Here is a 10943-nt window from a genome sequence, read left to right as displayed (position 1 = left end):
GTATATGGAAAGCTGATGTTGACTCTCTGTTACATCTGGACAGAGACCACGAGTAGGCACCTGATGGACTCAACTGCAGCAACCTGCCTTCTATTGGAACTCAATGTACCTCTGTCCAAAGGTTAAAAGGTCACCAAGATATTTGACACTTAGGATTTTAACAACTCTTACACTGAACTCTTTGGAATCTATATCAGATTGCACTCTGGATGGCCTCTGAGTTTCTCCCTGGGTGTAAACTTCAAATCTGGAGGTCTAATACAGAGAGGACTTTCAATCTGTGCCCTGATAAGATCAGCCTACATTTTTCCAATTTCCCTGATTTTATTGTTGTTTGAATGAAATTGAAATTATAGTCCCAACTCCCAATACTTCTTGGTTAGGAAAGCTGTGGAGAGTTTGAGTATATCTCTTCACTTTCCCAAGAAATTTTATATTTCTTTGTTTGATGAGAGAGAGAGAGAGAGAGAGAGAGAGAGAGAGAGAGAGAATCCCAAGCAGGCTCTGCACTGTCAGTGTGGAGCCTGACCTGGGGCTGTATCTTGCGAACCATGAGATCATGACCTGAGCCCAAGTCAAAAGGCTGATGCTTAAAGAACTGAGCCACCCAGGCACCCCAAGAAGTTTTATATTTGGATGTAGAATTCATAGGTGACGTAACTGTGATCTTCCAGGGGTGTGCCAAAGATTACAATCTGTCACAAAATTTCCCCAACATTTCATGGCCCACCTGAACTTGCCTAAACCTATCTAGAATTTTACAACTCCATTAAATCTTTGTTATGGTAGTGATTCTGTTTTTAACTAATAGAGAAGGAGACTGGAGGCACTCTTAAAAGAACCTATATATGTAAACACTCCAGTGAATTGCCCATATAGGAGTTCAAGAAGAGGTTTGTTTTTGAAGTTCTGAAGTAACATGGCTATAAAACTACAGAGATTAATGGTTAAGATTAATGATATTACAATTAGTACCAGCAATAGTGCTAAAGGAAATGTTTATGGTTAAAATAATTTAGTGTTCAACTGATGTTCTGAAAAGAAAATAAACCAATAGCTATGCATTTTGCTTACACTGACAGAACCAGTTGCCTATAGGATTAATCCTTGTTAATACTTTTGTGGTTTTCATAGCTTTAAAGTTGTAAAAACAATAAGGATTCCTCACTTCTGGAGAACCTTAACTTTCTCAGCGTTCTTATGTTATTTTCTGCTGGTTATTAGAAAACATTTTCCCCCCCTCTGGTTAATATAGATTTAAAAATATAAAATGTCCCCATGGATCTTATTTTTTTAATTAATCAATTTTTAAGTTTGTTTATTTATCTGAGAAAGAGAGAGAGCAGAAGAGAGAGAGAGAGAATCCCAAGCAGGTTCTGCATGGTCAGGGCAGGGCCTGATGAGGGAGCTTGAGCCCATGAACCATGAGATCATGACCTGACCTGGAATTGAGTCAGGTGTTGACAAGCTGAGCCCCCCAGACACCCCTGTCTTGGGTCTTATTTTAACAACTGACATGGTTTGTCTGAAAATTTTTTCTTTAACTTCAGGTACTAAATTCTGAACTCTAAAAACTGAGAGGTTGCCATTGCTCTCAAATCATATTTTAGTATCTCTAGGCAGAGGCGTAATAGCACCAAGTTTTGTTCCTTGTGTAAATTATGGAATGAACATATGACCAAAATATGGATGCCAGCAATAGTGAGGGTCATACACTCTAATGTTCTCAAAAATGCTTTATGATATTGAGAGAATTGTTTTGCGAGATGCACAGCAGGTAGAAAGAGATTACAAAGCAAAGAAAGTATCTTTGTCTCTCCCTTGGGGAGATTCATTACTAAGAAGTTCACTTTTTCAGTGTGGAAACCTGCTCATCTATAAGAGGATAGACTACTGAACTTCTAATAAAATGGCTAAAATACTTTATTATTAATTTTGAATAAAACAAATAACATTTCAGGCACACAGCTAGAATCACTGGGCCGTTGACTACTGAAACAACAATGCAGAATTTTGAAAAAGAGTCTGGCCACTATTTGTACTGTATGAGAAGTAAATACTTTGCCAGAGCACAAAGCATGATCTAGATCAAATAGAAAGAAAACTAAAACTCTCCTTACATGCCATATTAATGACAGGCCTGTGAGAATTCTAGTTGTTCTCCCTGTGACTACTCAGCAGTGAACATTCTGGTTCTAAAAAAGAGTGCTGAGTTAGAGTATTATAAAACACGTAGATAACACCACAGTATAAACAATGGCTTCAACCAAAGTTACTCTATGGAAGACATTTCTGAAACCTCACTGGAAAGGGTCTTATTAAGGCTTCTAAGTGCTAATATGACCTTTCAATTGCACAGACTTCTGTTATGGATACATATCCTTCATGGTAGAAGAGTTTGGCCCTGTGTATCTACTTCTTGCTGTTAATATTTTTTTCATAGAACCCCCGGCCTGCTTCTCACTTTGAGTTCCATATTCGTGGTCATAGCTATTTGAGAACTACAGAGAATATTCTGACACTACTTGGAAAAGTGATAGACATTCTGTGCTAACTGTGGATTGTTGATAACTAAGAACCCATCTTCCCAGATATATTGCATATTTTCAGACTTACAGCAAGTGAGTCCCATTCTATGACAAAAGATGGGACTCAGGATATTCTGCAATGATACAAATTTCAACCTGCCTGTTGTTCAACAAAAGTCTGTGCTTTTGATTTCATTTATTTGTTCCCAATGGTGCTTTTATTTATTTCCAATGAAAACAAACCTATGACTTCATGTATCAAGAGCAGGGACAGCAGAACCTCTGTACCGGTAAGCACTCTTCTAGAAACCAAGCTAACTCTCTTCTCCTCAGGAGACAAGGTCTTAATTGACACTTTTTACCTGATACACAGCAGAAGCTGACTAGGACTGCTTCTTTTGTGTTAGGTGAAGAATTTCAGCCGACACATCTGCAGGACTGATGGTTTGGTCAAAGTCTGGTTCGGTGTTTTACCTGAAACTTCCTAATACTGAAGAAAAGTGTGAAATATGTTATATTTAAAGCCGCATATTTTATTCACAAATGTATACAAATATAGAATTTAGGTCATGGTTGCTGGTCTATTCTTTTCAAAACTAAATGTATATAATTTGTAAATTGTCTAATTTATATGGATAACTTTTGATAGTATTATCTTTGATATGTAATTATGCTTAATATTTTAGTATGTTCTTCCTATAGAATTACTTTTCTTTACCATTCTTTTTATCTTATAATCTAAGGTGAACTTAAACTTAGCTCTCTCAGATTATCACTGTTACAGCTCATTAATTCTGAGTAAATTATGGTTTTCATTTTTAAAATTAAATATGGCATGCTTCTGGCTGCAATTATACAAAAACTTCCAATAGTACTGAATTACTGCTGAGGTCTAGGAACATAGTTTCTTCTGAAATCCAGGGACAATGTGACTTCTACCCAACTTCTACAGGGTATTTTGAAGTTGCCACATTAATAGAAATCCATTTTTCCAAAGTATGTGAAATAAAATTTCTATGCTATTCTGACATGTTCAAATGTGCTATAAATTATGCTGAGAAATCTGAAATAATGATTGAGAACAATAGATTGGATTTGAGAATTTGGAGGCCACTATTGTCTTTGATAGAAAGGCTACTTGGGTGGGAGCTGGGGCTGTCATTACATAATAAATGCAAATGTTGTTATTTCCAGAGGAAAGTCATGATGGTGGTGAAAGAACTTTTGGAGGATCTAGAGTTACTACACAGTAATTTATATAAAATGCTGTCATTCATGAAAAGGAGTAGTTGCATTGTTATGGATAACCATGAATTAAAGTAACAAGAATAGTTTTAACATAATGGACACTATTCTCTTCAGAAATTGAATGGGAGGTGGTGTGATGTAATGTCTGGGCTTCTGGAGATTGGACTGGCATATAACTTGGCTGAATCTGGAATGTACTATTTACTGGTCGAGTATCATTGCCAAGTTGTTTAACATCCATCCATCATTTTATTTTCTGCATCTGAAGGGATGCAAAGGGTACTCAAATCACTGAGATGATGTGAGAATTAAATATAAACACGGTGTATAAAAAACCCTTGTATAATTCTGGGTGCAAAGTAAAATGCTCAAATTTTCTCAGTAAATACATCATTTTTATTGCAACATGGTTTGTTCTGTCACTAGTCTATAAACAAGGACTGCTGATTAGATTGTGGTAGACTGTGAGTTAATGCAGAACTTTAGACAGATAGTTGTCCTTTAAAATCCATTCTGAATTTGAGATGTTACATTTATACTTATATAATATATAATTATCTAAAGGTAGAAATATGTTTAAAATACATGCTTACATTAAAGGATGTAACTCATAGTATTTCCATTGTGTTCTCTTTCCTGGACACTATATAATGTATTCATTAGCACCAGCTTATTATAACTCTCCTTAGGATAAAGCAAGAGAAGGTACATAATAAAGGGAAAAAACTCCAATAAAATGACAAAATCAGAGTGGGATCCAGGAGTATGCATTAAGCACATTTTTCACATAAAATATTAGTTCTTCTCAGCACAGCTGTTATGTTTCAGGTTGACTTTGAGTCCTTTATTGGTCTCTCAGCCCCCTGGATACTTTGATTTGGACAGTTGGCCTTATCACTTTGTTAGGTTAAGTGCTATACAAAGGAACTTTCAAGACCCTTCATCCATACAGTTCATGTTCTCTAAGCCCCTTTTTCTATGTTGAAAAGCCTTTTCACTCAGGTTATGTTGTGAGTAAATTCCAACTTCTATTAGTTTATCAGAGTCCTCCGTACCCGTAAGGAGGCAGCACAGATTATACTGTCCAATCAACAACTATAATTCTGTCATATCATCAGTTACCAGGGGATGCTGCTCCTTGCTAGATATGTCGAGAGAATCATACTGCTTTCTAGTATCGAAATATCAGAAAGACTGCTGTGCCTTCATTTCAAGGTTAAAGTTAAATAATTTCCCCTAATTTACACTATGTGATGGTGCATTAAGGTCTAAATCAAAGGTGTCTTGACTAGCAATCATCTTCCTTCCACTCCTTCAGCTCCTAAAATACTCACACAAACATTTGTTAAAACAATTATGTCTTCATGGGAGAGACATGAATACTCCCAAAAGACTTACTTTTATGCACATCACTATTCTACATATAACTGGCTTACAATAGGGGCCCAATAAAATGTTAAACATACAATTGAATGAAACCTTTCAAGTACTAAATTAAAAGAATCCTTCCAATGAAGGAAATCAAAGTTTCAGAAAAGGCTCTTGATACCGAATCTCTGACCAGCAACTGATGATGCAGTGTACCTATGATGGTGATTGGTTCTCAACACCTAGATTACCCAATCCAGGAACAGAGAAACAAATTCCTTGGCTGGTATTATTTGAGAGGTGGCTAAAGGAGGGTCTTAGTTCTCACTGACTGAGACTTGCCTGTTCCCCTGCCCCCTGTCCTGTCTGTTCTCCAGCATGCTGTGTCTGTGTGTCCTTGGAGGCTCCTGGATGACAGCTATGATGTTGACATTGATGCTGCTGAGCCCTCCCCTGGCTTTGGGAAGGGACACCCCACGTAAGTGCACTCCTTGGGTGGTGAGCTACTGTGGAGTTGGGGGGTGGGGGGAATAAAGTAGTTTTGCCACGAGATATCCAGGCCATGTACCTTAGAAAATTGTGACATTTTCTGTAATGACCACCCACCTTTATCGTATAGGTTCCCAATTCTCTCCAAAAGAAAAGGAGCCTGCATGCTTGCCCTCTCTACAAGAGCTGTGTAAGGGGCCTCCGTATAGAGAGGCCATTTCTTCTCAACTCTCCCCCAGTCACAGCGCTCTGGGTTTGAGTCTCATTCCCTCAGGGTCTTGATAAGTCTCTAGAAATAATGATTTCAAATTAATTCCCATCAAGTGATTCCCTTTATTATGTTGAGTTACGCTAGGATATAAGAAAGTTTTTTGGAAAATTAGAGAGTCAAAAGGAATGGCCTCTCCTAGAAGCCCCTGTGTTAGGTCTTCTAAGTATTAGTTATGTTGGTGCCTCTCCAGAATATACGAGGCTGTATCAAGAGGTCTCTCTTATTATCTCCTTTACTTTCTCCTGAATCTCAAAGTTTGCAAAGCCTTTATCCCTGTATTAAAGATTCTCTGACAGAAGTAGGGGTTAGTTTTATCTCTATTTCTCACCCTGGAGGTATAGCAGAAATCCTCAGTACCTGAAATGACACTGTAATGAGAGCATAAGTGGGTATTCTTTGGTGTCTTTAAAGAACTTAAGATATCTTCTGAAAAATGACACAGGTTAATTTTTCATTATGTTGAACCTTTCTATCATCCATTTCTCCTGAGCCTAGCATTCTGTGGCCTGAGCTCACATGAAGGGATTCAACTAGTATAGGATAAATTATATGAAATTATGGTTTTGTAAGTCAACAATAGTCAACATCAGGAATTTCATATGGTTCGAACTATACACCCTGAACAGGGTACAGAGAGTGTGGAGGTTGTTTACATTTCATAGGACTGAAAGCCAATATGCAAGTCAAGGAATTTATTGGCTCCCTGAGAAATTGGCCCCAAAAGGTATAGGCTCATTCTTCATGTTTTCTGTTTTCTTTAATTAGCCATGTTTGGTTGCCTCCATTTCCAGTTCCTTCCTATTCTTTCCCAGCTATGTCACCACTGTCACTGAGAATCCCCAGTGTGTGCACAGACCTCAGCACTATCACAGATCTACAGGATGAGCCAAAACTTAATGAGATTTTCCTTTTTTCTTAGAATCACCTTTTCCTTACCTGTGATATTTTTTCCAACAGTAGAAGGAGAAAGAGGTAGTTTGTCTGAATTTCTTACAGGCAGTGGAGGGGATATAATGTATCATCAGAATAAAAGAATGTTACAGTGTGAAACCCATATTGCTTTCTAGGGTCCTCACAAGGACCAATTCACAGAGCTCTGGGTTTATACATTTAGATCACATATTTTTGTGAGCAGCTACTGTGTACGAGGCTCTGCTCTGGGCTCAGAGACTTAAATTTGAATGGGCTAAAAATCACTACTAAAATGGATTTTATGTAATGGCAGAGGACAAAGCCCAATGAACACTTAACAATGAAAAAATTTCTGACAACAATAAGCAGTCTGAAAACAAATACACTTGGTTGTCAAACAGAGAGAATTGGATTCACCTGACTCCAGTTCAAGTGTGTCGGGAGCTCTCCCTGAGAACGTGACATTGAGTTGAGACCTGACTGATGAGAGAAGCCAGCCAGGTGAGGGAGGTAAGGGACAAGTGTTGTAGGGAGAGAGAACAGGATAAAGGCCACATGTGGGAGGAAGGTTGCTGAGTGTAAGGGACGGAAGGAAGGCTGGGGACGCTGAAGTGCAGGGAGCAGAGAGCCCTCAGTCATCATTATCATGTTTCCATCACTCAGGGAACCCAACGTTGCCTCATCAGCAGTGCTCAGTATTTTTTTATGTCAGCACCTTTGACTTATTTGTTTGCTTCTGTTTTGTTTTCTTATGATTACAGGTATACATTTAGATAGAGAATATTTTTTAATTTTTCATTTAAATTACAGTTAGCATACAGTGCAATATGAGTTTCAGATGTACAGTACCCTTACCATACACTACCTGGTTGTCACCACAAGTACACTTCTTAATCCTGGGACTTATTTAGATAATCTTTTACATATATTGAAGTTTGATATAATATTTTCTCAGTAATGACATGATAGTTTTCAATGTATTCATCCGGTAGTTCTTTTACAAACATGAATGTAGCCCAAAGTCTTGCTAAGCAGTTTTTCAGGTTGATTTATTAATTATTAGCTTTGTCATAAGTAATAGCTACTAATTTATTCCAGAAAGCTGTGGATTCATAGGCCTCTGTAAACTGCATCAGGAACAGAGTTAAAAAATTTTTTATCCTGATCTTCATGGGATAAAAAAATGTGTTGGTCACAAGATTTCAACAAAGATGTTGTACTTAGTGGTGCAGTGGGTGAGAATTAGAAGCCAAAGCTTTAATTCTTACAAGAATTTGAGGAGTACAATATGTGGATCAGTGATACGCGCACAATTAACTTACAGGTTTCTTACAGTCTAGCCTGCCTGTCATGAACATAGGTCTTTGATACAAAGTGGTTATTGAACCAAATAAAATCTGTATCTGCTTATCCATATTATGTTTTTTGAAAAATAATGCACAAGTAAAATATTTATACCTTTCATACATCCTGGATTTTGGCTTTTCCAGTGTCTGCCCACTTTGATTTGGGTAAGCCTGAAGCATGTGCACACTCAAGAGCAATCATCTTTGGTTAGAATTCATAGTAGCTTTTGATACTCTCTTATTAGGCACTAGGAATTCTTTTTTTTTTTTTTTCTGAATCTGGTCTGAGTGAAGAGCCATTTTTTTCCCCAGCAAAATAAATTAGTTCAGTATCAAAGTTTTTTCAAATCAGATATAATATTGGCAAAAATTTCAGTGTAATTCTCAGTTGTCTTATAATTAACATTGGCTGTTTTACCACAGAGTTTTCAGGTGGTGTCACAGTGGTTCTCATCTGGGGATAGATTTGCCTTGCCTGCTCCAGGGGACATTGGCAGTGTCTGGAGCCATTTTTGGTTGTCACCTTGTGCTCTTTTCTGACATCTACTAGGTAGAGGCTAATGATGTGATAGACATCCTACAATGTACAGAACAGCCTTCCCACAAAAAATACCTTGTACAAAATGTCAAGAGTGCTGATACAGAAAACACTAGTTTATACTGTGCTGCTTCTAAAAACTCTAGACTTACACTTTCTACACACACTCACCTTCCAATTCAGGTCATTCAGGTTTATTTTAGTTTATTTCATTACAAAAATAACAAGATTGAGAGTTCAAAATAGTACACTTTCTTGCTGAGTCCATTCAATCAATGCAAGGTCAAGATCTTCATTTTTTATTCTTTGCCTTATGTGGTGTATTTCAGTATTTCATGATTTCTTGGTCATCAGCATCTCTGTCAACTTTCAACAGTTTATTTTTATAATTCATGAGTCTTTATAGAAGTCTTTTTCTGTAAAATGTATCAAACTGTGCAGTAATTCTATATTGTGTTCTCTTGATAATGTCAGATGCTTCCTTCTATTTTTCTAATTTTTAAAGGCAGATATTTTTAAACTATTTTAAAAATTTTCATGTTATTTACACTTGAACAAAAATTTTTCTTAGTTCAATGAAACCAAAAAATCAAATCTATACATACATGTGTGTATATGTGTGCATATGTATAAGCATATGTGCACATACATCATGATGTGTGTATGTTTTTATAGACTAAAACTCCAAAAGCTCATGTGACTGATTGGCCAATAAGAGCTCAGACATGTTTGACCCTTTACCTCATCAGGTTAGATTTGCCAAATGAATTTGGCATCAAAAAGTTGTAAGAAGATGTGGTTTCCTGGATTTCTGGATTTTGGAAAATCCAGATGAGGACTTGAGGAACCGTAGTGCAGTCATGATTTTAATTTCCTTAAAACTCTTCAGTAGTTTCCCATTACATGTAGTGTAAAGTCAGAATCCTAGCATCACCTGGAAGTCTTTTACGTGCCAGCTGCAGGTGATTTCTCCAGTCTGACCTTTCCCTTCCTTTGTCCCATTGTCTGTGCTTCAGTGAACTCTTTTCTTCTATTTTGTTGAGGAAGTTCAGTTCTTTCAAGGTTTTGCACGTTGTATTACCTTTTCCTGAATTACCAAACACACACACACACACACACACACACACACACACACACACCCTCTCGCTCACACCTACGCCTTCCTGTCACATCCTAAATGTCACCCATGAGACCACCTCTCTGGGACCCTAAGAAATTCAGATCCTCCAAGTACCCTCTGCTTTAGAACCGCACACTCCTGTTGTGGCATTTCTCACCCCCCATGTAAATAAAGTCCTGCTTGGTTGGCATCACCGTCCATCACTTTCCGTTAATTTTAAGCCCTGAGAGTGGAATGGAAGCATCTGTTTCCCTTCTCTGGATTCGCAGGGGCGGCAGGGACCTGAGCCAGCTCAGCCCAGACCAAGGGTCCCGGTGGGGGCGGGGCGGGGGAAGCAGGTGGGCGGCGTTTCAGGCCCGAGCAAAGGACTGTGGGAGGCGAGGAGGGGGGTGGGCGTCAGGAGGAGGCGTCTGTCAGGAGGAGGGGTCCAGGAGGAGGAGGTGAGGGACAAATGCTCAGGCTGGGAGGTCTGCCCCTGAGCCCAGAACCTAGTGACCCGGAGAGGCTCCCAGGAAGGGGTCTCCGCCCCCTGCCTTCTCCCCTACGCCCCACCCCCGCCCCCGCCGGCAGAGGAGGAAGAGCTGTGGGTGCTGCTGGTTTGGGTGCGGCTGGAACCCCGAGGGGTATCGGCGTCGGTGTCCTCCAGGAGCCCGCGGGTGAGAGATGGCCTTTCCCCACAGCACATTTCTTGCACCAGGCAACCTCCGAGTGTTATTTCACCAACGGGACGGAGCGGGTGCGGTTCCTGGACAGGTATTTCTACAACGGCGAGGAGAACGTGCGCTTCGACAGCGACGTGGGGGAGTACCGGGCGGTGACGGAGCTGGGGCGGCCCGACGCCGAGTACTGGAACGGGCAGAAGGACTTCCTGGAGGACGCGCGGGCCGCAGTGGACACGTACTGCAGACACAACTACGGGGTCGTTGAGAGCTTCACGGTGCAGCGGCGAGGTGAGCGGGGCGGGGCTGCGCCTGTGTGACGGTGACGCAGACTCGGTCCAGTGGGCGTGCAGGGACTGGAGCGAGTGCCCGTCACAGGGTCCCCGTGAGAGTGCGACGTCAGGGAGAGTGTGCTGTGTCTGTGGGTGGGGACAGTGCGGTGTGTCCCTGCGTGACTGTGGGGA

The 10943-nt window shown here is 39.8% G+C and overlaps 1 protein-coding gene across 6 annotated transcripts in view; it reads left to right on the top strand.

Moving 5' to 3' along the window:
• Positions 1-5437: 5437 nt before the first annotated feature.
• LOC115295561 (DLA class II histocompatibility antigen, DR-1 beta chain-like) overlaps positions 5438-10943 on the top strand; it is a 169874-nt gene continuing 164368 nt past the window's right edge. For 4 of the 6 annotated variants that reach the window (XM_029943554.1, XM_029943551.1, XM_029943550.1 and 1 more), the window contains exons 1-2: positions 5440-5622; positions 10501-10770. In XM_029943554.1, coding sequence (XP_029799414.1) covers positions 5523-5622; positions 10501-10770 — 370 coding nt within the window. In that variant the 5' untranslated portion in view covers positions 5440-5522. Of the gene's footprint in view, positions 5623-10500; positions 10771-10943 lie in introns of all 6 variants that reach the window. The other 2 variants (XM_029943548.1, XM_029943549.1) reach the window with 2 other exon arrangements.

Source organism: Suricata suricatta, chromosome 7 (genome assembly GCF_006229205.1).
Source record: "Suricata suricatta isolate VVHF042 chromosome 7, meerkat_22Aug2017_6uvM2_HiC, whole genome shotgun sequence".
NCBI classification, from domain to species: Eukaryota; Metazoa; Chordata; class Mammalia; order Carnivora; family Herpestidae; genus Suricata; species Suricata suricatta.
The sequence above is the reverse complement of the archived record's forward strand: the minus strand, read 5'-3'. Positions and strand labels throughout refer to the sequence as shown.